At 35.6% G+C, this 26,595-nt stretch overlaps 4 protein-coding genes across 5 annotated transcripts; 3 read left to right on the top strand and 1 right to left on the bottom strand.

The window, feature by feature from the left end:
- Positions 1 to 300: 300 nt before the first annotated feature.
- On the top strand, positions 301 to 4,807 carry LOC120179000 (stomatal closure-related actin-binding protein 3-like). Its single transcript, XM_039184737.1, has 13 exons — positions 301 to 565; positions 1,381 to 1,678; positions 1,822 to 1,950; positions 2,315 to 2,407; positions 2,526 to 2,669; positions 2,915 to 2,983; positions 3,436 to 3,519; positions 3,651 to 3,831; positions 3,932 to 4,048; positions 4,128 to 4,186; positions 4,296 to 4,430; positions 4,507 to 4,656; positions 4,755 to 4,807. Exons 2-13 carry the CDS (start codon positions 1,394 to 1,396, stop codon positions 4,785 to 4,787), a joined length of 1,479 nt encoding a protein of 492 aa, XP_039040668.1. The 5' UTR covers positions 301 to 565; positions 1,381 to 1,393; the 3' UTR covers positions 4,788 to 4,807.
- Positions 4,808 to 6,702: 1,895 nt separating this feature from the next.
- Positions 6,703 to 8,961, top strand: LOC120179011 (G2/mitotic-specific cyclin S13-7-like). Of its 2 annotated transcripts, none has more exons than XM_039184747.1 (6): positions 6,703 to 6,801; positions 7,002 to 7,240; positions 7,339 to 7,638; positions 7,735 to 7,863; positions 7,968 to 8,375; positions 8,463 to 8,961. In XM_039184747.1, exons 1-6 carry the CDS (start codon positions 6,765 to 6,767, stop codon positions 8,799 to 8,801), a joined length of 1,452 nt encoding a protein of 483 aa, XP_039040678.1. In that variant the 5' UTR covers positions 6,703 to 6,764; the 3' UTR covers positions 8,802 to 8,961. The 2 variants fall into 2 exon arrangements, with proteins under 2 accessions (XP_039040678.1, XP_039040677.1); XM_039184746.1 differs by having other exon boundaries at positions 6,724 to 6,801; positions 6,999 to 7,240.
- Positions 8,962 to 10,523: 1,562 nt separating this feature from the next.
- On the top strand, positions 10,524 to 11,236 carry LOC120178999 (protein TIC 20-II, chloroplastic-like). The gene has a single exon (XM_039184736.1). The coding sequence runs from the start codon at positions 10,565 to 10,567 to the stop codon at positions 11,171 to 11,173; it is 609 nt and encodes a 202-aa protein (XP_039040667.1). The 5' UTR covers positions 10,524 to 10,564; the 3' UTR covers positions 11,174 to 11,236.
- Positions 11,237 to 25,151: 13,915 nt separating this feature from the next.
- Positions 25,152 to 25,601, bottom strand: LOC120179013. Its single transcript, XM_039184749.1, has one exon. It carries the CDS (start codon positions 25,599 to 25,601, stop codon positions 25,152 to 25,154), a length of 450 nt encoding a protein of 149 aa, XP_039040680.1.
- Positions 25,602 to 26,595: the final 994 nt, after the last annotated feature.

The raw sequence follows: 26,595 nt of genomic DNA, 5'->3' as shown, positions 1-26,595 counted from the left end.
GCATAATATATATCTATATCACATATAATTAAAGAAAATATTTAAATCAGAATAAATTAATTTCATAATACTATAAATATTTTTAATTAAATTTAAATAATTAGAGTAAAAAATTAAATAAAATTTAAATTATATGATAATAATCATCTACTCGATTAACTTGAAATTTTAATTGTTTGGATCAATCTCAGTCACACCCTAGTTAAGAAGATTTTATTTTTAATATTCGATTTTTATTAATCGATCTATAAATCAAAACATTTCTATGTCCAAACTCAATTGCCGTTGGTAACTAGAGACAGGAAAGGAGCAAAAGCTTGCCCTCTCTCTCCCTCTTTTTTTCACTTGCCATTGTTAATATTTTCTCTGAGTTTCTTCCTTTTGGAAAAGAAGGAAAATCGTTTCTCCAAAGCCTCCAAAATCTCTTCTTCTTCTTCCCATTGTTTGTGAGCAAATCATCTGCAGTTTCTTTAATCTGCTTCACCATGTTCATCTCTTAAGCTTCAAAATCTCTCCTCTGCTTCGCTTTTCACACATTTTAACCTGCATTTCTAATCCACAACCTGTATGTTACACCACCTTTTCAGCTGTTTTTCTAATTTGGGTTGTCTTTACATTTTTATCTGCATGTGATTTTGACCATTTTTTTTTGTTTTCTTTGCATTTTTTAAATAATGATTTATATGTTTGGCTTTTTTGAAGAACAATAAGTTGTGGGTAACAAGTAATAATGGAGTTGGAAATCTGATATGTTTAGGTTAGCTGCTTTTGTAAGTAAGAGAGAAATCAAAGAAGAAGAAGAAGATAATTGCAGTCCATAAAGGGGAATGATATATACCCTTTTATTATTGCAGAGAGAAAGATGATGTATCAGTCCTGTTATCATTTTCCTTAAAAAAAATAGAATTTTTGCTTTTTTTGTTGTGAAATGTACAAATTATAGTCTATCTTTCCAGCTAAGAACACAGCTTTTGTTGTGAAATGTACAAATTCCACTGATTCTTTGGTCAAATTTGGAAGAAAGTTGAGATTTTTGGAGTGTTTAGCTGAGCCTTGTGTACTTTGGTAGCTGCTTCTTTGGATCTGTAGAAATCCTTTAGGTTTATGCACCTTTGTGTACTTGTTTGAATTCATTCGATATTTCGGTTGAGATGATTTGCTTTCGTTACTCGAATATAGTCTGTTCTATGTGTTGTTTGCTTGATTTGAGCTTTTTCGGGTACTCGACCGTGTTCGGATAGGTTCGATGTGTCTGTGTTTTCTTTTCATAGTATTTTGTAAGGTTAATTATGCAAATTGATCTTGAATTGAAATACAAAAGTGATCTTTTAGTGTTTGGTTTGAGGTTTGATCATAAGGTTGTTTTCTTTGTGTGTATAGAATTGACTTACAGATGACGAAGATAAGTCCTGACATAGATGAAACGATGCTGAAAGAATCGATCGTGGCTGTTTCGGCTGATGTGAGCTTTGCTTCTGACCACTTCCCAAAGTATAAATTAGGACCCGACAATCAGATCTTGGAGGAGCCAACAGGGGATAACAATGGACCGTCGCTCAAGGAGGTTGTTGAAAGGGAAACGACACAGTTATCCGAGCAGCACGAGCGACTCTCGGTTCGTGACCTTGCTACTAAATTCGATAAGAACCTTGCCGCTGCTGCGAAATTGGCTGATGAGGTGGGAACCGTCTTATATTCGGCTGCTCCGATGTCATCTCAGTTACTGTCTTTTTGCCATTCTACTCGATCCGGGATTTCCCGGTATCTTTCTCGTTGACAATGGATGATATAGTGAATAACACTTGCTTTCTTGTAATTTAGACCAAGCTTAAAGAGGCTGCTTCTTTGGAGGGGCATGTTCTCTTGAAAAAACTTAGAGACGCCTTAGAATCGTTGAGAGGTCGTATGGCGGGGAGAAACAAGGAAGATGTAGAGAAAGCCATCTCTATGGTTAGCTGTTTTGCCTTACCATTTCTTTATTTTTACTCGAACTTTTCGCTTGAAGCTTAATGTATCACATCTATAGTAAGATGCTGCGTTCTATTCACAAATTCTAACTAGGTTGATGTGTAGTGTTCAGATTGTGCAACCCTTCCGTTTTCATGATATGATATACGACATCATGCATTCATATAAACAAGAAGCGCTCTTCATTTTCGTACCGAACTGCCAATGTTTCCATCGTTAAACGTTTTCTTTAAATGTGCTTTTCTTCTGCTTGATACAAATTGTCGGTATTTCTTTCGACTTAAAACATTATACATAACGATTTTTTGGCAATAACTTTCCCTTCCCCCCCCCCCCTTACGTGCAGGTTGAGGCGTTGGCAGTTAAATTGACCCAAAACGAAGGAGAACTGATACACGAGAAGTTCGAAGTGAAAAAACTGGCAAACTTTCTCAAGCAGGTCAGCTTATGGAAGTCGAGTTTCGGATCGTGTTCTTCATTTTCTTGATGTGTCAAATGAAGATCATCCTTTTCTTTCCATTTTTACTGAAATTGAATGCATTCCTTTTCGTATCCAGGCTTCCGAAGATGCTAAAAAGTTGGTTAGTCAAGAAAAATCTTTTGCTTGTGTTGAAATCGAAAGTGCTAGGGCCGTAGTACAGCGATTTGGAGAGGCCCTTGACGAGCAAGAAAAGAATCCTGAAAATTCACAGAAAACTCGGGTATAATCGAGCTTCTTATGTCGGCTTTCCTTCCTAATCCATCAGTTTTATTGGAAACCGATCATTCTTTTGGCAAGCGTACATGTATGTTTCCTTTATCGTATAGTCTTATTCATTCCCATGCTTTCGATGTGATTAAATAAGGAGGTGCAAGTCAAATATTCTTATTTTCCGCATCGTGATTGAATATTTGGATGTTGAAGATATTGTTGCACTTAATTTGTCTTTGCTGTTATCTCTTGTAGGAGGTTGAGGAGCTATTTGAGGAGGTTCAAGAGGGTAGGAGAATTAAATTGATGCATCAGCCAACCAAGGTGCATGCGTGTGTGTGGTTAGATGAAAACGTAACTGTGATTTGCGTTCGATAAATAACTTTGTCTCCTAGCTTGAAGGAACTTAGTATTCAATTGATTCGCTCGTTGTTTTAACGCTGAATCAACATGTTGAGGCTTCTAATGCAGCACTGCTTACTACCTATGTCATCGATTGAATTCTAGAATATTGGAGTCATTACCGATGCATAGCTTTTTCTAGTTTTCGGCACAGTATGAAACACTTTGCCTCTTCTTTCTCATTACACGACGTCGAAGACGAAACTGTTTCCGCTCAATATCTATTTTTCTAGTTCGAGTTTTCTCCTACCGTTACTATATACACTTCTTGGCGACGTTTACGTGCATGTCAAAGTAGTAGAGGTTTTCGTTAAAGATATGGTTTTGATAAAACGACAGCTTTCAGATCATATCAATATGCATTGTGCTTTCAGGTAATGGATATGGAGCACGAACTTCGTGCTCTCAGAGCTCAAATTCGAGAGAAATCTCTATTCCAAGCAAAGCTTCAGAAAGAGGTTGGTTGAGTTTTCTTTTTCTTCTTTTATCTTGATACTAATCTCGAAAACTCGAATGTTCATGCTTGAAACTGGTGTAATCTGGCGTATGATCATTTCTGATGTTCTAATCTATGCCAGTTAATTTACAGTTGGCAATTAACAAGATGGCTGAGCAGAACAAAGTCCGTGTTTTCGGTTTTCATGGTTCTGGAACTCTTGGTTCATGCTTAAAACTCCAGCCTTGTTCTGATCATGCTCCGCCGCTTTCAAAATCTATGATTCAGTGGTATCGACTATCGTCTGATGGAAATCGGAGGGAAATAATTTCAGGTATCCATTCCATGAATGTTCTTTACATTGTTGCTTGATAACCTGTATCATTTACATTGCATCCTACTTTAGTAACTGATCCGAGTTTCGGCGTTATCAGGTGCCAACAAAACAATGTATGCCCCGGAACCACTTGATGTTGGCCGAATTTTGCAGGCCGAGATTCTCTCGAATGGCCGAAAAATATCGGCGACAACTGCCAAACCTATCGAGTCTGGTTGGTTTACACCTGAATGCATAAGTGTTTCGATGAATAGAAACGAAAGCAAGAAAGGCTGATGGAGTTACTTTCACAGCTGCAGGTTTGGGAAGCTACGTCGAGACGCTTTTGCGGAAATCGAGCAGTGAATTTAATGTATGAATGATTCTTTTCTGTTGGTTACTTCAAGAACTGGTCCACATGGTAGGAATACTTGTCTCGTTCTCATCTAATCGAAGTTTCATCGTACTATGTCTTTTTCTAGGTAGTCGTTTCTCAAATCAACGGACAAGATCATCCGTCACGCTCGACTCACACATTCAATATCGGAAAGATGAGGATCAAGCTCTGTAGAGGATGGATCACAAAGGCCAGAGAAAATTATTCCACATCAATGCTGGTGATTATCTTACTTTTTATTAAGTACCTTTTTCCATTACCTCGTTCTCACATCGTTCCGGATCTTCCTAATGAAGCTATGCGGAGCTAGAGGCGACGCTAACGCGCCGGCCAAGTCATTGTTCTGGCAACCGAGGAAAGGGCTCTCTTATGTATTAACATTCGAATCAGATAAAGAACGAAACGCAGCTATCATGGTTGCACGGAAGCACGCTCTCGATTGCAACGTACGTCCCTAGACATAGCTTTTTTGTTTTCATTACTCGTTTATCTTTCCGAAGAATATCGAAAACCGAGTGAAGGAATATGTTGTGTGATTATGCAGGTGATGCTGGGGGGACCAGATGATGAAATGTAGAAGTAAAAAAGAACAAAAAATCTAACTGAAAGAGTGCTTTGTTTGTTGAAATATTTGTATGGTATGTTTGGTAATGAGGGAGAAGAATATGGGAAAATTGCGGTTTGACCCTTCGGGTTTCTACCAATTTGGTTGGTTAATGTCATTGTTTAGGCAGTGTTTTTTCGGTTTGCCTAATCTAAATCACCGCTTGTAACATGTTTTTCCTCGTTAATCGACTTGATTGCTTGATTTGTGCTTCATTTGCTTCTTAAGATGTCCGTTTTATGTTCGGAGTTCGTGAATGTCGTTTTCGTTCTCCGAACAGTGTTACGACATTACTTTTTCCCTGATCGAAAGCCTTCCCCCAGGGAATACGTCACGGTGGCGTCGAAGCAACAATGGAGGTTGACCGGTGACAACACAGTGATATTGACACTGAAAGATGATATAAGATGACTTTGTAGGAGGACAAACACGGATACTTGACTCCGACAAAAGCGTGGAAAAACCTATGAGCGGAGGGAAGGGAGCAGAAGTGCGGCCTCCCGACGGCTGGAGGCTGAGGAAGACAAGGAGGGTCAAGCTCCCAAGCTTTAAAGGGAAGATATGAGAGGCTAAGGATAGACCATGGATCTTGGTGTTACGAGTATGGTGTCACGAATTAATCAATACGATGTCGTTTATTGAATTTAATATTAAAATTATTTTAGTGATTAAAGAGATAATTATTATTTTTGGAAGGCTTGAATTTATCTCAATGGTTTAAATAATTATTATTATATCTAAAAGTTTTGAATTTAAACATAATAGATTCATTATTAAATTTATATTAGCATTAAGGATAAGTATTTCACCTGAATATGATGAATTTAGACCTAATTATATATGATGGATTTTTTCTCCTTTCAGATTGAGTTTTTTTAAAAAGAAAAATTGTTATCAAATTTAGCGTGAAAAATATCCGACTAAAAAAATAATATTATATAATTACTATAATACGTATCTATATATATGTTTTTCAATTAGATCCATGTTTTTTGAGTTTTATCTAGGGATGACAATTTAATTCGATTTTGACTGGTTCTAATCTGATCTGATATGTTCGGATTTTTTTTATTTCGAGTTCAGGTCGGGTCGGGTTAAATTTTTTAAGGGGTGATGTCGGGTCGAATTTGGGTGGAGGGTGAAAAAAATCCGACCCGAAGATAATAATGTAATTTCTTTAAAAAATATTATTTTTTTAATTAAGGTATTGTTTTATACCTGATCGGGTCAAGACTCAGGTCTGATCATATTTATACTCTAAAAATTTGGGTCGGATCAAAATTGGATAGATGATATATATTTTTTAGGTCGGGTCAGATTCGAGTGGATGATACTTATTTTCGAGTCTGATTGACTAAAATCATGATCTTATCCTAAACTGCTACCATCATTGTTTTTACCTTAAAAATTAGATCGAGTAAAATTTCCCTAAACCAATATCGAATTGAGTGGCATGTGTTATAATTAGGTCAGATTCAACCCAAGACTATTTGTAGTCAACATCATGTTAACTTTTTAGTCGCTCAAAATAAAAAATGTAAAATTAGTGATGATTTCATTTAAAAAAATTATTAGATGATCAAAGTAGAAAATAAATAATAGGTTGATGGCTAATAATGTAGTTTAACTCTTTTTATAAAAAAAATATTCACAAAGGCAAAACCCTAGAACGCAAACGGGTAACTTTATTTTAGCACACAAGCCACGTGGAGCCTTTAAACTGACAGGTAGGTTAACGGCTATAATTTGGTTCTGAAAATTCCACCGTCTGATTAGAAACAATCCAACGGTGGTATTTTGAAAATCAAATATGCCCGTTGGCTCGCCTTAGCTTCAAAAGGAAACCAAATCTTCCCTTTTCCTCTTATATTCTCTAAAAGCTCTAAGAGAAAGGCGAAAGAGAAGATCGAAATTGAAGAGAAAATAACAACAATAACAAAAAAAACAAAAATGGCTTCAAGAATCATTGTACCTCAACAAGGAAGAGGTAATTTTAGGGAATCGCTTGAATACTTGCTTGGATTTGTTCTTCTTTTTTTGTTTGAACTTTGAAATTATTTTTATGGGTTTATCTTGAAAATTTTTGGCGAGAAAAAGAAATGGGTTCTTTGCGATTTGCGTTTGTTTTGGTGGGATTTTGTTGGAATTGTACGGATCGTTTAAGGAAATGATGATTTTCTTTAGCAGGCGAGGCCGGAGTTGGTGGCGCTGGGGCGGCAGTTCAGAAGCAGGCGAATAAGAACGCGGCGGCCGGAGATGGGAGGAACCGCCGTGCGTTGGGAGATATTGGGAACGTAGTGAAAGTCCGAGGAGGCGCGGTTGTTGATGACAAAGCCCAGCAGCAGGTTCATCGTCCACTCACAAGGTCTTTTTGCGCCCAATTACTTGCCAATGCCGAAGCCGCCGCCGCCGTCGAGAAGAATATGGTTTGTTTTTATATACGATTTATCCGATTTGACTAATTTTGATTAATAAAGCAACAAGAAAACCCTGATTCAAAATCTGGGTTTGTTTTGGATTTCAGAAAAATTTATGTGTCAATGCGGAAAAAGCTCCTGTTCTTGAAGGAGCCGCTGCCGTGCCTAAAAGAGGCCTTGCCGCTGTGCCGAAGGCTGTTCAGAAGAAACCAGCCGCTAAGCCGGTGCCGGCGCATGCGGAAGTGATCAAAATCAGCCCGGATGTGGTGGAAGTGAAGGAGAAAAAAGAGGAGAAGAAGAAAGACAAGGTTGTTAATATGAAGAACAATAAGAAAGTCACTCAAAGTGAGGAATCATCCAAGAAAAAGCAGCATACTTTCTCTTCGGCCCTTACCGCAAGAAGCAAGGTAATCAATCGATCTTTCGATTCTTTTTGGAGTAATTGTTGTCGAAAACTCGAGGCAAAAAGGTGACTTTGTTGTTGTTGTTGTTTCGGTATTCAGGCGGCTCATGGAATTGCAAACAAGCCAAAGGAGGAGATTGTTCATGATATTGATGAAGCAGATGCTAATAACCACTTGGCTGGTGTGGAATATGTTGAGGATATCTACAAGTTCTATAAATCTGTTGAGGTTTGCAAATAGACAACAACAAATTTCATCAATGTCTAACTTGTAAAGATATAATTTCGATTTTCGACAAGCCGGGACTTATGAAAACGTTGTGGAAAATGCAGAATGAGAGCAGGCCAAGTGACTATATGCACTTGCAGACCGATATTAATGAGAAGATGAGGTCGATTCTTGTTGATTGGCTGATCGATGTTCATCAAAAGTTCGAGCTTTCACCCGAAGCTCTCTATCTTACCATCAACTTGATCGACCGGTTCCTATCGGTGAAAGTTGTCCCGAGGATCGAATTACAACTGCTGGGCATGAGTGCCATGCTTATTGCCACCAAGTATGAAGAAATATGGCCCCCTGAGGTCAATGATCTGGTGTGCATTGCTGACAGAGCTTACACTCATGAACAAATACTTTTGATGGAGAAAACTATATTGGGAAGGCTCGAATGGACTGTGACGGTGCCTACACACTATGTCTTCCTATCTCGGTTCATCAAGGCATCGATCCCGGATCCGAAAGTGCGTTTTTTTTTACTTCTTTTAGTCACTTGTTGGTTTTTAGATGAAAATTTACATATGGTTGATGTTGTTTTGTGTTGTGTGTAGACGGAAAGCATGGTGTATTTCCTAGCCGAGTTGGGGATAATGCACTACGAGACCATTAGATTCTGCCCATCGATGGTGGCTGCCTCGGCGGTGTATGCCGCTCGATGCGCTCTGAACAAGACTCCGACTTGGACCGACACACTCAAGTTCCACACTGGTTACTCGGAGTCGCAGCTCGTGGATTGTGCTAAGCTGCTGGCTTATTTCCATTCCAAGGCTGCTGAGGGCAGGCTTCAGGTTGTGTATAAGAAGTACTCGAGTTTTCTACGAGGAGCGGTTGCATTGGTTCCGCCATCGAAGGATCTATTATCTGCTGAGAGTAGGCTTCAGGTTGTTTAGTTACTTGGAATTTGTTGTTTGGAAACTGATTGCTGTGCTTCTCTCCCAGAGAAGCATTGATTTGATGCCTTTAAGAAGAAATATTCATTTGAATAACAATTCTGTTTGTTGATGAATGAAACAACATGAACCATTGTCCCTATAAGCCATTTTATGCCATTTTTCATCGCCAGTGTACCTAAGTTTCGAGTGTCGAAATGCCGGAAAGTATATGCCGTTTTTCATCACCAATGTACTTAAGTTTCGAGTTTCGAGTGTCGTCTAAATGCCGAAAAGTAGTGGCATTTGCTGCATCACCAATGAAACAACATGCACCCTTGTCTCTATATGCCATTTTTCATCACCAATGTACCTAAGTTTCGAGTGTCGGAATGCCGAGAAGTATTGGCATTTGCATCACCAATGTACTTAAGTTTCGAGCTTCGAGTGTCGAAATGCGAAAAATCGAAACCTCATCCAAAACCAGGGAGGAACTAACATACAAAGCATATCAAAGCCATTCAGTGCATGGTTTTAAATAACGGTCCGCGGCCGCAATCACGTTAAATGCGACATGATCAAAAACGCGACCGCAACCGCGATCTAAATCCCTTATTATCAGAAATAAGCTTCGAGAATCTGAGTGCTTGAATGTCGACCGCCTATTGCCGGACGACAAGAGTATGAGATGAACCTGCCGGAACCTAATCACCTCTTAGAAATTCAAGACCTTAACACAAGCCATATGCTATGTTGAATTCTTTTGTGCCGAGTTGAATAGAACTCGGGCAGTTTAGTTTAATATGAGTGAGTAATCGATTCATTTTTTTTAATTTTCCAGATTCATTAACTTAAAAATAAATAATAACTCAAACACAAAAGTAAAAATTCATTTTTATAAGAGCTAACTGCATCATACATCCTTAATCTATGACCCTCATTTAAAATTGATCCTTAAACTTTTAAATATTTCAATTTCACCCCTAAACTATGACTATCATTCTAAATTATTCTGCAAACCTTTTCATCCCCAAACTATTATTTTCATTATAAATTGGTCCCTATACGTTTTCAACATTTCAATTTAATCTTAAATGATACGTATATACTAAACTACTAATAGCATCTCCTATTAATAAAATTCTTAGAACAAGTTATATTATTATATGTTTGGAAAAAGATAAAATTTAGGTTAAACAATGGTTGAAACAAATTATATGTTTGAATGGATTTGGAGATAAAATCGGAAGATGCAAAAGTTTAGGGACCAGTTTAGAATGATATTCATAGTTTATGTCCGTTTTAATATCTAAATTTTCAAAAAAAATCAAAATCATATCTAAAGTTTTAGTTTTTGTTTCATTTAGTATCCTGCCGTTAAAAACTTAAATGACGGGCTCGTCGGCCGTCGCGTCTACAATCACCAGTCATCGCATTCGTCGATCGATGAAACCCAGACTTTCCAACCTCCATTTCATCGAAAAATACCTTAATCTCTCAAAATCGACGATGAACTCTTTGACTTTTTCATCATCTGATCTCCGTCATCAATCGGCTGATGGGCCTAAAATTGACTTTGTTGGTCGACTTGTCATTCTCTCGTACCATTATCCCGTCTGATGATTTAAATAATTTAACATAAAAAAAGCAAACTTAAAAATGAAAATTCAATTTTTTTGAAGTCATTCTAATTTTGTTCATCCTTATCCCTATGTAGCCCAATTCACACTATAATAATGTTTGCCCTAAAAGCCTGTTCCCCATTTTCATCATCAACAAAAAAAATGGCTTCTCTTTGTTACTCTCTTCCCCTAACCCTAAAATCCTTCCACCCTAAACCCTCTCCCAATCTCTCCTTCCTCAACCACCCCAAACCCAAGCTCCGCCTCCCAAAGCCACCGACCGGAGTCACCCGCATGTCGCTGAACCCGACTCCGGCCACCGACCGGCTAATCTCCGTCGCGGCCTACAGTCTCCCGTTCTTCAACTCCCTCCAATACGGCCGCTATCTGTTCATCCAATACCCCCAATTAGGCACCCTTTTCGAACCCGTTTTGCCCTTCCTCAGCCTCTACAGATCCGTGCCGTACGCCAGCTTCGTGGCGTTCTTCGCGCTGTACCTGGGCGTTGTTCGGAACCAGAGCTTCAGTCATTACGCGAGGTTCAATTCGATGCAGGCGGTGACGCTGGACGTGCTGCTGGTGGTGCCGCTGTTGTTGACCCGGATTCTGAATCCGGGTCGGGCTGGGTTGGGGTTCAAGTTGATGGTCTGGGGACATACGGGGATCTTTGTGTTTAGCTGTTTGTGTTTTGTTTATGGGGTGGTTTCGTGTGTTTTGGGTCGGACTCCGTATTTGCCGTTCGTCGCCGATGCTGCCGGTAGGCAAGTTTAGGCCGGCGGTCGTACTTGTATACTCTATTTGGAAATAATTTTGTTTTCCCGAAATGTTGTTTTACTTCGGTTTTCAAGTAAAACTAATCAAATTGATAATTTTTAGGGTAAATTATACAAATGGTCACTGAACTTTTCAAATGATTGCATTTAGGTCTTTCAACTTTTAAAATTTGCAATATTGTCACCAAACATTTAGTTTGTTTGTAATATGGTCCCGATTAAACTTTTCAGGCGTTTGCATTTAGGTCCTCTAACATTTAAAACTTGCAACATAGTCATAAATTACATTCTAAACTCTAAATTTCAAAATACTTCAATTACATTCTAAACCTCAAATTCCAAAATACTTCAATTTAATACCCAACTCCAAATTCATAATTCATTCTCAAAATCTACCATAAAAAATTTCCTACCAATTAACCCAAATGCCCAACCCCAAATGCTTCAAACTAAAATTTAAAGTAACAACCCTAAATCCTCAAAACATAACCCTAAATGTTAAATTTCCCCATCAATTAACCCAACATAATCAACAACATTTAGTTCATTTTGGGTCCATAAAAATAAGTGATTACATTGGGTTTATGATTTAAAAATTAGATTTAACCAACTATAAGTGAACAATACTCAATTCGATTCGAAAAAGTTAATTTTCAACTTGAATTGATTCAAAAATTTTGATACAAATTGACTAATTTCATAAGCTCAACTTAAAAATTTTCAAGTTAAAATCGAGTTGTAAAATACAACTCGAATATCTCAAAAAATTTAGTAATTAGTAGATTAATTTTTAAGTTTGAGTCAAGTCCCTTGACTTTGTATGATATATATATACTACATATGGAAAAAATATGAAGAAATATATGTATTGTATATGGTTAAAAAACTATTTAAATTAGAATCAAATAATATTATAGTATTATAAATATTTATAATTAAATTTAAATAGAAACTCAAAAATTCAATTCAATTCGATTGATTTAAATTTTATAAACTCAAATCGAAAAAAATTCGAGTCAACTATTTTATAAACTAAACTGAATTAGAATCAAATAATATTATATATGATAAATATTTATAATTAAATTTAAACAGAAACTCGAAAATTCAATTCAATTCGACTTAATTTAAATTTTATAAACTCAAATAAAAAAAATTTTGAGTCAACTATTTTATAAACTGAATTGTGTATTTATGTCCAACATAACCCTAAACCCTAAAACCAACATAATCACTTATTGTTCACTTATAGTTGGTTAATTTTTTTTCGAAATAGTTATGTTTTGAGGGTTTAGGGTTGCTGCTTCAAGTTTAGTTTGTTATGACAGATTTTGAGAATGTATTATGAATTTGGGGTTGGACATGTAATTGAAGTATTTTGGAATTTGAGGTTTAGAATGTAATTGAAGCATTTTAGAATTTGGGGTTTAGAATGTAATTGATGATTATGTTGCAAGTTTTAAAAGTTGGGGGACCTAAATACAAGCGTATGAAAAGTTCAGTGACCATTTATATAATTTACCCTAACGGCAGTGAAACAACCGTTACGTTGGGGACCAAATTGCAAACGAACTAAATGTTTGGTGACTGTATTGCAAGTTTTAAAAGTTGGGGGACCTAAATGCAAGCATTTGAAAAGTTCAGTGACCATTTGTATACTTTACCCTAATTTTTAAATATAAAATTTGAAAGTTTAAGTATTAAAATGGATTAAAATTATAGTTTAAGTAATAAATGTGTGTTTTATCTTATGTATTTTTTTTATTAATATTAGATAAGTATAAGATACAATTGGTTAAAAGATAATTTTTAACTAATTTATATTCAAAACTTATATTTTTTACCTTCATATCATTCGAATTTAAGACCCCAAAGAATAGAAATAATTCTTTTATCCGGATTTAAGACCTCAAAGAATAGAAATAATTCTTTTATCCTTCATGTTAATTGATTCATACAATCATATTCTTTTAATTCTTATGTATAATTTATATATCTAACTATTCAAATTTAAAATTCATAAGAGGATAATTTTAAAAAAAACAATGATCCTAATTATTGAGTTTATTTTTAGGATAAATTATGTATTTAGTACTTAAATTATTAGTTTTAGTCCGTTTTAGTATTTAATTTTTAATTTTTTAAAATCAAAATTAATGTTTAGTTTTTATTTCATTTTTATACTCTCTGTTAAAATTTAACATGTTTAGTATTTAGATATCAATTTTGATCCGTCTTAGCATCTAATCTTTCAATTTTTTTCAAAACTTAATGTTAAATTTTGAACGGGTACTAAAATGAAACAAAAACTAAGCTTTAAGTATAATTTTAAATATTTTTTTAAAATTTAGATAATAAAATAAATCAAAACTGATAGTTTTTATACTAAATGCATAATTTACCCTAATTTTTATCTATTCATATGAAAATTTAAGAAATAACTAACCTAGAAGGAAGTGTCATCATATGGCTAAACTCACGTAAAAATGTTTTAAAAAAAATAATTCACGTGATAATGATCTCCAAGGATTAATTCTTCAAATGGTGCGAATGATACAGGAGTAAGATTGGTCGACATGCAGTCGGGGCGAAGCTTGAAGGTCGCCATGCACTCGGGCGAAGATTGTATGTCGCCATGCAGTCGAGGCGAACTTGAAGGTCGCCATGCAGTCCAGATTACTTGAAGGTCGCCATGCAGTCGGGGCGACCTTATAGGTCGATCGCCAACCTTCTGCAATAATTCAGCACTAATTACAAGAAATATAATGCGTGATACTGGCCCCCTTCTCTCAACGCACTATCTCCATATTACAAGAAATTCAGCACTAATTAAAGTAAAATTTTGGCATTATTTGCACCAATAATTAACTAAAATTTTGGCATTATTTACACCAATAATTAACTAAATTCCAGACGTGATATGAAGGGTGACAAAGGTGGCCCTGTGTTGGGACATGCATGTTGGCCGCGCGAGCTCGTCCTGCAGCATTAGTTTAACGTAAATTGCAAATTTGCAGCAATAATCAAATGCGTGATGCCGGGACAGTAGCATTATTCATTCGTGAAAAATGGATGAATTATTGCAGCAGTTAATTTATGGTTTATGGGGCCGATTTAACAATTATAGTCGCGTGATATGGAACATTATTTTGCTCCTCTCATGCATGCATGCCTACATGATTTGCACGTTTTAATAATAGCATTAAAAATATATGAATTATTGCAACATTAAATTAAGGGTTTATGGGGCCGGTTTAGGGTTATATATGGGTTAGTCATTAGGTCTTGGGTACGGTTATGAAGAAGGAAAGGGAGAAGAAGGAAAGGAAGAAGAAGAAAGGAGGGAGAAGAAGACCGGGTAAAAGTTTATTATTTTAAATCATTAGTTTGTTAATTTAAGTTATATTATATTAGTTTGTTTGTTAGTTTAAGTTATATATGATATCATATTTAATGGAGCAAATTAGTTAATTAGTTTGTTAGTTTAGAGTTTAGGGTTTATAAAAAATTATTTAATTAGTTTGTTAGTGTGTTTAATCTTATACTAATTTGTTTGTTGAAGTTGAAGTTATTTTTTAAAAAAAATAATAATTATTGCTTATTTAGTTTGTTAGTTTAACTAAGTTATATTATAATAAAAAAATAGTTTATTAGTTTAATTAATAATTTGATATTTTTTGTTGTTGTGTTAGTATTATATTAGAATAAATTAAATTAATTTGTTTAATTTTTATATTATAATAAAAAATATATTGTTTACACTTACAGAGCATTATTCCACAACTTATGCCAACCTACATATTGATTTGAAGAAAGAAAAAAGAAATGAAAGGAAGAAGGCATAAACGGGTAATTTGTTAGATTTTGTTGTTGTGTATGTATGCGTAAATGAGTTAGTCATATTAATTTAGATATTTTTCATTTTATCGTTAATATCTAATTTAAAAAATATAAGAAATTTATTTTATCATTAACATAGTATATTATATTATTTATTTAATGATTGATGAAATTATCTGATCAAATTTATTAACTAACAATTTATATATATTTTTATTTGTAGAGAAAATGAACAACAACTTTTTCACGGTTGTCTATTATAATGGACAAATTATGGAAAATGAGGTCGGAGTTGTTTTTCAGTCTGAAAAACCAATAAATATGATGTTCAAAAGAGACATCACATTTGTAGAAATGAAGCAGAAGATAGAAAGAAAAATTCGAGCTGCAGTTGATGGTTTGATGTACAGGTTTATGATATGTATCAACCCAGTCAGGTATGCTGCAGTACCACTTGAAGAAGATGATGATATTGGAATTATGATTGGACCACATGAGTCAAGCAATATAGCAGTTATTGAGTTATTTGTTGATGTACATAACATATTTGATGTTTCTGGGTCATCAAAAGATGTGGCTCGAAATCCATCTGAATTGGCTTTCGATAGTGAGTTTGAGGATCCGAAAAACAGGTTCCCAAATAGTTTTATATCACTATTAGAAAGTGGAAATGAAGTAGGAGGGACATCCGCAGCAGCAGAGTATGAGACGAGAAACATACAACATTCAGAATTGATTGTTGATATTGATGCTGAAAATCGATGGGGAGAAATTCATAATGATTCAAGCGAAGATGAAGAAATAGAAGAACCCGTTTTGGGTGACGATGATAATTTTGTTGGTGGATGTGCAATTGACTTGGCCATTGATGATGTTCCGACACCGTATGAAGCTACTCCTCACATGTATGAGATAGATTATGATGCGATGAGGGCACCTGAATTCCCAGACTTGCCACATTCACCTCCGTACCAAATGGCTGAATCATTCAAAATTTCTGGTGAATTTTCGGTCGGGGTGCAATTTAGAGGAAAAAATGAAGCTACGCTGGCGATTAAAGAGTATTGCATCAAATGCCATGTTGATGTCCATGTTGCATAGTCCAACCAGAAAACCCTATACGTGAAGTGTGTTAAATATGGCCCAGAGTGCAAGTGGAAAATTAGAGTGTCAAAATTTCAAAGGTACGATGCTTGGGTCATCACAAGGTACAATGGTCCTCACACATGTTTGCGAAACTCAATCGAACAAGACCACCGACTATTGGACTCCGATGTAATATGTGAATACGTGAAGATGATGGTTGAAAAGGATCCAAGGATCTCTTGTTCAGTGTTAGCTGCATCTATTCGAAGCCAATTTGGATATCAAGTAAAATACGACAAGGTGTGGAATGCGAAGATGAAGGCAATGAAGCTGACGTATGGAGATTGGGATACATCGTACAATGAGCTACCACATTTTCTACAAGCAATAAAGCAATTTATCCCAGGAACCATAGTGAAGTCTCAAACCATGCCCGCATATGACGAAGAAGGTCAACTTGTGCCAGGGAAAAAATATTTCATAGACTCTTTTGGGCATTCAAGTCATGTATTGAAAGATTTCCATTTTGCAAACGTATGATCCAAGTAGATGGTACGTGGTTATATGATCAATATAAACATGTACTCTTGATGGCAGTTGCGCAAGATGGTGAGCGAAATATATTCCCACCATTGTTGAGGGAGAGACAACAGAGGCTTGGGATTTCTTTTTTACACATCTACGTCAATATGTCGTTCAAGAAGATGGAGTTTGCTTGATATCCGATAGAGGAACAAGTATTTTGGCGGCAATTGAACGACCAGGAAGTCGTTGGATACCTCCGCATGCATATCCGACATTTTGTATCCATCATATTGGTAAGAATAGTATCGACCAATTTCATAACGCACACATTCGTAAGGAGATAGTAAGCATGGGTAAGTTTTATTCTCAATATTTGTGCATTTTTTATTTGGTTTTTTGATTGAGGTTTAACACAATATATTATGAAACAGGATACGAACTACGCCGACCAAATTTTGATAAGAGATTGGAAAATTTGAAGGTATTTTATGATGATCAGCGTGTTTGGAAGTGGGCTTCAAAAATACCGCGGGAAAAATGGTCGCAAGCATACGATGAAGGTCGATGATACAGACATATGACCACAAACCTTGCTGTGGCCATTAATTCAGTACTAAAAGGTACACGTCATCTCCCAATAGCGAGTATGGTGAAAGAGACGTACTTTAGGTTGGCTAAGGTTTGGTCCGATAAAGGCAAGGAAATTGAGAGTCTAATAAATAGAGGTCACACTTGGGCTCCTACAGTTGTGGAAGCAATGGAAGCAAATGAGCTATTGACAACATCAATGGTTGTTCATAATTTCGACCGAGTTGGTCATACTTTTGTTGTGTCATGCATACGACGTAACGTCGGAGGAGAAGACCAGACATTTAAAGTTGATTTACGACACAAATGGTGTGATTGTGGTCGCTTTCAGGCATGGAAATATCCATGTGCTCATGCAGTCGCTGCATGTATGTATGCTGGTGTAAGCGCATACACTTATGTTGATGAATGCTTTCACCTACATAGGATATTAAATGTCTACATTTATTCATTCAAGCAGATCCCAAATGAATCATATTGGCCCAAAAAGGATCGTGACGAATGACTGCCAAATCCAATGCTTCGTAGAAGTCCAAAGGATCGACCTAAGTCCAGTCGTATTCATACCAGTATGGATTTCCATGCTAGAGAGAGAGGTCAACCAAAGAGATGCGGATTATGTAGGGGTGAAGGTCATTCAAAAAACAAATGTCCTAATTTACCAAGATATAGGCCTCCTCATTAGTAATCATATATGTATTTCTATGTATTTATATATTTGAACATCTTTTTGCAAAGAATTTTATGTACTTTTTTATCTTAAATATGTCGAATTTATTTTTTTACATTTCACGTAGAGACATGCATATTTAATATTATAATATTTAAGTTTTAATAATATTTAACATTTGCAACTTAAAGTCGATGTCGATGTCGATAATATTTAACATTTGCAATTTAATAATATTTAATATTACATTTCAAATAATATTTTTTTACAATTGTTGTCGATGTCGGGGTGTTGTTGAATGATAATGACGGGGCGGACGTCTGATGCGTTGTGGCCGTTGCGGTTGCTCAGGAGTATGGTACCCATCTTCATCATTCATTGCGGTTTGCTCTTCCATCTCACTTGCAAACATTGACTGACAAATACTTGTATTTGACATCATAGATGTCATTTGGTCACAGTCATACCTCGACTCAAACATGGGAGAGTAGATGGGTGCCTCAGTCTGTACAAACTCTGGTACGTATGCCGGGACAGTAGAATCATCAAATGCGTGATGGAACGATCCCGCATCGCCGAACGATTGTGGTGCACTATTATCTACATCGGTTATTTCTGTTTCAGGTTGTTGAGATGAACTCTCACTCCCACTCGGTAGAGAGTATTCAACTTTACCAAATTTTTTCTGAAACCTCAAAAATTGTTGCCTTTCTACCCTTGTTGTCAAGAACAACTTTCCATTATCCCAAAAATAATCAAGGTAAGTCGAAGTCTCAAAATTAAAGTCATCGTCTTCAATGGGGTCAAGAGTTGGCAAGAATGAAGGCCTATTGTTCCAAGCATTAATGTAGGTTTCATGCTTCTCAACCCAATTCACATTTTTATTACGGCGACCATCAAATTTGTGGAGGTGGTCATGCGTCTCAACCCAATTCACCTGACGACGATCATCTAGGTTTTGGTGGAGGTCATGATCCCATGGACTCTATGGAATAGGTTGGTGGAAGCCGAATTGCCTCAGCACTCTATCCGCAAATAGGATCTCAACAAAAGCAAAATTAATATATGGTGTAACAGCACACCAATATTGACGCCCATCAAAAACATCGTGCGACACACACACCATAATTTCTGCATCTACGTATGGTCTCCAATTAAACTGTAAAATTAAATAGCAATAAATTGATATAAATAAAATATTATAGTTATATTAAATATTAATTAATAATAACAGATTATATATACCTCTTTTTTCCCTTTAATGTCGATCTTCAGCCTGAACTCTTTAATATTGTTGTGCACCAATCATGTGCCTTCAATTTTATGTCTCCATCTGTATATCAATCAAAACAAAAATATGTCAATTTTGTTCAATATTTTTAATAAATATAAATATTTTATAATTAATATTTTATATTAAAATAGAGAATTCATATTACCTTCCGGCAAGTGGAAAGCCAACCGCAGTCCGAATAATCGGTGTAAAAAACGGAAGTCTATGTCAAACCCATGATTGTAGCAGCATCAGACATCCACCGATCTCTGCTTTATTATTAACATTCACGACTAATGACGCCTTACACATCTCACGATACAAGAACGCCAATATCGCCGATCCCCAACTATATTGCCTACTATTCACAAAATTTCTTAAAAATAGAAGATATTGAGTGTGAACATAATTACCGGATTTATCCGGCATCAAAATTTCCCCCAATCAACTACAATATATATGCTCGTGTTGCATATACTATTTCTTGTCCCGTACTATTTGGTTGGAGCTGAAATTGATTCTTCAACCATGACAACTTCACAAGCCACCCTTTACACTCTGGTGTTACTGGCGTTTTCCCAAGAAACGCACTGCAAAGTTCTTCCATATTTTTATACTCATGTTGCAGTACAACCGGCATCCCATTTGTTTGGACCCCGAGTTGCATTGCCACATCCTCCAAATTTATCGTACATTCTCCCCACGACAAATGAAATGTGTGCGTTTCTGGTCTCCAACGTTCAATCAATGCACTGATCAAACCTGAGACCAATTTGTATTCTCGCAGAAATGTTACATAGTAAAATCCAGCCTGTTGCAAGTTTTCTTCTATCAATTGGTGTGGCTTGGGCGGAATATTTAGCCGATGACGAAGGACTCTCTGCTCGTCCTCCTGCAATTTTAAATATTTCAAAAAATTTATCACAATCATAAATTAATATTGAAATATTTAATAATAAAAATTCATTAAACAAATATTTTATTTTACTAAATAAGAATAACACCATTATTCCCAAATGAGTAGAAATATGTTCATTGTCAAGTCTCAGCATTGGAATTTGGTCAGTCATTCCAATGAATCTGTAAAAAAATTAAACAAACATATTTAAAAAAATCATTTAATATAATATAATGTTAACAATATATTTTTATTATAATATAAAAATTAAACAAATTAATTTAATTTATTCTAATATAATACTAACACAACAACAAAAAATATCAAATTATTAATTAAACTAATAAACTATTTTTTTATTATAATATAACTTAGTTAAACTAACAAACTAAATAAGCAATAATTATTATTTTTTTTAAAAAATAACTTCAACTTCAACAAACAAATTAGTATAAGATTAAACACACTAACAAACTAATTAAATAATTTTTTATAAACCCTAAACTCTAAACTAACAAACTAATTAACTAATTTGCTCCATTAAATATGATATCATATATAACTTAAACTAACAAACAAACTAATATAATATAACTTAAATTAACAAACTAATGATTTAAAATAATAAACTTTTACCCGGTCTTCTTCTTCCTTTCTTCTTCTTCCTTTCTTCTTCCTTTCCTTCTTCTCCCTTTCTTTCTTCATAACCGTACCCAAGACCTAAAGACCAACCCATATATAACCCTAAACTGGCCCCATAAACCCTTAATTTAATGTTGCAATAATTCATATATTTTTAATGCTACTATTAAAAACGTGCAAATCATGTAGGCATGCATGCATGAGAGGAGCAAAATAATGCTCCATATCACGCGACTATAATTGTTAAACCGGCCCCATAAACCATAAATTAACTGCTGCAATAATTCATCCATTTTTCACGCATGAATAATGCTACTGTCCCGGTATCACGCATTTGATTATTGCTGCAAATTTGCAATTTACGTTAAACTAATGCTGCAGGACGAGCTCGCGCGGCCAACATGCATGTCCCAACACAGGGCCACCTTTGTCACCCTTCATATCAAGTCTGGAACTTAGTTAATTATTGGTGCAAATAATGCCAAAATTTTAGTTAATTATTGGTGCAAATAATGCCCAAATTTTACTTTAATTAGTGCTGAATTTCTTGTAATATGGATATAATGCGTTGAGAGAAGGGGGCCAGTATCACGCATTATATTTCTTGTAATTAGTGCTGAATTATTGCAGAAGTTTGGCGATCGGCCTACAAGGTCGCCCCGACTGCATGGCGACCTTCAAGTAGCGACCTTCAAGTTCGCCCCGACTGCATGGCGACATACAATCTTCGCCCTGAGTGCATGGCGACCTTCAAGCTTCGCTCCGACTGCATGGCGACCAATCTCACCCCTGTATCATTCGCACCATTTGAAGAATTAATCCTTGGAGAGCATTATCACGTGAATTATTTTTTTCCAAAGCATTTTTACGTGAGTTTAGCCGTCATCATATATATATATATATATATATATATATATATATATATATATATATATATATATATAATATATATTGGTTACAAAAGGTTTAGGTGAGGGAGTTGATTCCCCGGTCTAAGGTTAGGGCATACCTACGATTTAATTGTGATTTATATAAAAATTTACAGATTACCTACCGAGAGTGATGATGGTAGGATTCAAATTTGGTCTTATAAGCTCAAATTCCTGAATTCCAACCACTTGTGCTAATATTCGTTGGCATTATATATATATATATATATTCATATATAGTAATGGAATAAATTAATAACTTGATTAGTATTGGAATCATAATCAAATTTTATATTACAAATTAACTCTAAATCAATTTAATAAAAAAATGACTAAATTATTTATAATTTTAATTACAATTAATAATATAGATAACTACAGCCACTTGCGTCTATAGGCTGTCAAGTTTGGTTTTTCGCCCGCCAACATGTGATTTGGGGATTTTTAGGGTATAAAAAATTAGATAAACTACGAATTTAATTTCTAAACGGTAATTAAATTTTTAATTTTTTTAAATCACATATAATAATTAATTTTTATTTTATTTTAGTACCATTTATAAAAAAAAAACTTATCGCATTTATCTGCTCCTACAAACTTTCTCATCTCTCTTACTTTAAAAAAATGATCCGTTTATTATACGTTTAAGAAATGTGCGGAGGCGCCCTCGGAGATTCATCACCCTGCTCACCGCGACAACGTCTTCTTCTTCTTCTTCCAACTTCGGAACGTCGGAAAAGGGAGCTCGTTGCAGCTTTTGCCGGTTAAAAGTCGGATTCTTCTATCATTGTTCTTCTTGTGAATCTTACCTAGACTTCAATTGCGCCTTGCTTCCATGTGACACTGCTGGAAAATTCATTGAAACCCACGAACACCCTTTGGTTTCCATGAATCCAATTGGAAATTTTAAGTGCAATGGTTGTCTCCAAATAAAAATAGATGATGCTCCATACGCTTGTTTTGAATGTAGAAAGTTCTTCCATAAAAAATGTCTTGAACTACCCTCTACAAACAATCACCCTTGCCACCGTACACACCGGCTTTCGCTTGTTTTCAATGATTCCGACAAAGACTTCCCCGAATGCAACTTGTGCCAATCCGATGAACGGTTTGGATTTTATTATCGTTGTGTCCCTTGCAAGTTCTACATCCACTTTACATGTACTAGGCCACCACCCATTATTGAAAATAAATCTCATCATGATCACCCTTTCGCTTTGTTATTAAGACCAAATAACCCCTTTATATGTGATGCATATGGTAACAAGGGAGATAATGTTTCCTACATTTGCTCTACCAGCAACATTCAAGTTCACGAAGACTGCGTTTCGTTGTCACGCTACATCAGACTCAATCTTCATCCTCATTCCGTTTCTCACTCCTTTTTCCTCCGCATCGAGCATAATGATTACAGAACTTGGGATTGCAGAATCTGTTACAGAAAAGGTAAATATCGAGCATGGAAGTTACTATTGTTCTCAGACAGATTGTGATTTTGTTATCCGTGTCAAGTGTTCCATTGAAAACAAGCGTTTGTATGGTGTGGTCGAGGTTGAAAATGGATGAATTTGATGAATCTGATCCGTTATATAAACCTTTGAGTTGCGTCGTTCGTGTGATCAGGGAAATCAATGTCGGAGATGATGTAATAGCTGCAGAGATAGAACATGTTAGTCACGAGCACAACTTGATATTCTCGGATGAGATCAAGGACAATAAGTATTGCAGTGCTTGTGTGCTACCTATCCTTTCCTCATTTTACTATTGTTCACATTGTGATTTCTTCCTGCACAAAGCCTGTGCTGAATTATCCGGAAAATTTCGACCATGGTTTACTCGAATGCTCATCGGTCCTCAGACAAACGATATTTTCAGATGTGTTCCTTGTAACTTAAAACTGTGCCTCAGATGTGCTTCAATGCCTCGTAGCTTTACATAAAATGCGGATGAGCCTCATTTCATCTTCATTATGAGAAAAAAACGAGGTCAATTGCAATGGTTGTGGTAAAATAACTCCTAAAGTAACATACAGATGCAAGGATTGCATGTTTGCTTTGGATCGGAGATGTGCTACATTACCACGCACTGTGGCATAAGTGTGATCGGCATTCTCTGACACTTGCTTATGGAGATCGCGATGATTATCCGCTACGACATTACTGTGACATCCGTGAGGAAAGAATAGATCCACAGAAATGGTTTTATCGTTGTGAAATTTGTGACAATTCTATGCATACCGAATGTGAGCAAGGATCAGTGTTAAACAATATAGTAATTCTTCACAACAGTCTACGCTGTATTAAATGGTCAAGTGCCTATTTAAAACCTTTTTCTTTCAATATTGTCGTCTCTTGTGAGGTTAACATTCACGCCAAATGTGCTTGGCCACCACCCATTATTGAAGACAAATCTCACCATGATCACCCTTTCACTTTGTTATCAAGACCAAAAGTCCTTCAGCCGTGATGCATGTGGAAACAAAGGAGCTTATGTTTCCTATATTTGTTCTACCTGCAACATTCAAGTTCACAAAAACTGCACATCGTTGCCACGCCACATTCGACACAATCTTCATCCCCATCCCATTTCCCATTGCTTTTTCATCTGCACTGACCACGATGATTCTAGAGATTGGGATTGCCAAATCTGTTTTAAAAAAGTGAACATTGAGCATGGGAGTTACTATAGAACAGGTTGCGCTTTTGTCATCCATGTCAAGTGCAGCATTGAGTACTGGACGTTGTATGGTGTGGTGGAGGTAGAAAATCCAGACGAATTTGAGGAATCCGATTTGTTGTCTGACGAATCTACAAGTTCCATCATTCGTATCATCAACGAAGTTAAAATCGGGGATGATGTAATAGCTGCAGAGATAGAACATGTTAGTCATGAGCACAATTTGATATTCTCAGATGAGATTAAAGATAATAAATATTGCAATGGTTGTGTGCTACCTATCCTATCCCCGTTTTACTATTGTTCACATTGTAGTTCCTTTTTGCACAAGACTTGTGCTGAATTGCGGAGGATGTGCCGGCTATGGTTTGGTGGTGCAAAGCCATTCGATCTTATAACGGGAGGTGTTTTCAGATGTGATAGGTGTTGCTATACGGGTAATGGTTTCTACTACACAGTAGATGATACCAGGTTCATACACATTTTCCGAGAGTACCCATTTTCCAATACACATACAAAGATCATCCACATCCTCTCTCTTTTGTCGAGAGGATCTATGACTACCCTTAATTTACATGGTCTTATCATGTTTTTATGGTACATAAAAGTTTTGGATTCTCGCTTTTGGCCAGTGCATATCTAAGACTAAATTGTTAATGTAGTAGGATTCGAACTTAACCTTATAAGCACAAATTCTTAAATTTTACTCACTTGTACCAATACTTGTTGTCATGTTGGAAAAATATTTTTTTTTTTGGATAATTAAGATATTATTACCCAAATTAACAGTAAACTGCTACAGTACAATACAATCAATGGAACAATGGTGGGGTACTACTTACAACAAAGCTAGACTATACCCCCGTGAGTACAAAGATCTATATTTGTGCTATCTGTTTTGTTAATATCTCTATTACTTAGAAGAGATCCAACAATATCCTTAATAGCATAGACAATTTCTGGTTCTGTTCTGCAACTTCCTCTAAAGATCCTACGATTCCTTTCCTCCCAAATGGTGTAATTAAAAGCGCACCATGAGAGCTTCAAAATACAAGAAATCAGTGATTTATCTTTCCATGATGCGATCGCCCACTCCAGCAGGTTGTTCCATGTTGAGAAATGCTTGTTCAAACCGGACATTTGTAGGATTGATCTCCAAATGGATGAAGTCTTCACACACTCAACAAAAAGATGATTTCTAGTTTCCTTTGCATCCGAGTAGAAAATACAGAGATCGCTGGTAACAAGCCCAAATCTTTGCAGTCTGTCCCTAGTGGGGAGACGATCCAAAATAACCATCTAGGAAATTATGCTGTACTTCGGGACATGGAGAGGGTACCAGATCAATTTATGCCAAGAAACTAGAGACATTGTTGATGTGGCGAACACGGTTCACCTAATAATTTCACTGTCAGAGACGAAGCTCTCTTAGGGGCTAAGGGGTCCCCGAACCCTGTTAAAATTTATATATTCAATATAATTTTCGTTTAATAGTATTTTCGTTCATGTAAAAATAAATATTTAAATTTAAAAAATATAAAAAATTATTAAATATTTAATCAAGTAGGGGTTGAACTAAAGAATAATAAGTCTGTGTTCTCAAATTTTTGGTCTAATTATAATTTAGGTCATTATAAATTTAAATATTAGACAAATTAGAAGTTGTCTTGTGAATTTTGAATTTTTTTATATATAAATTTAAGGTGAATATAAGGTAGTATATGTACAAAGACTTTCAATTATTTGACAATGAACGCTTATACCCCTACATACACAATGCTTGAACCCAGGATCTCAATGATAACAACAATCCCTTAATTACTAAGATTATTTGGTTCATGCTGAATTTCGAGTTTAAATACTTAACAAGTCTTTATATTTTTTCTAAATAGTCTAATATTTTGGTCCCTATCAATATTTAATTTTGACTCTGTCCTTGTTAATTGTCTTTATAAATGATAAGGAAAGATGATTAAGAATAGATAAAAGTGGATGAAACATAATAGTTACCGTGACGGATCCAAAAATATTTTTGAAGGTATATACGTAACGTTAACAATATAAAAATTTTAAATGAGATTGGTACGAATAAAATTTTAGAGTTTCACTTATGGTTGGAAACTTGACGCGTTTATAGTTTTACCGTGTGAATGAGATTTCATTGTCAAACTACTGAGACTCAGACAGAGAGACAAAGGGCATCTTGCTTTTAAAGCTTCTTTTGTCGTCTCTTAACCTTTGCTCTTATTTATTATTGTACTGAACCACACAGAGGTTTTGGTTTGGTTGGTGA

Source organism: Hibiscus syriacus, unplaced genomic scaffold, assembly GCF_006381635.1.
Source record: "Hibiscus syriacus cultivar Baekdansim isolate YM2019G1 unplaced genomic scaffold, ASM638163v2 tig00112395_pilon, whole genome shotgun sequence".
NCBI classification, from domain to species: Eukaryota; Viridiplantae; Streptophyta; class Magnoliopsida; order Malvales; family Malvaceae; genus Hibiscus; species Hibiscus syriacus.
Note: the sequence above shows the minus strand (reverse complement) of the source record. Positions and strands in the feature narration are given on the sequence as shown.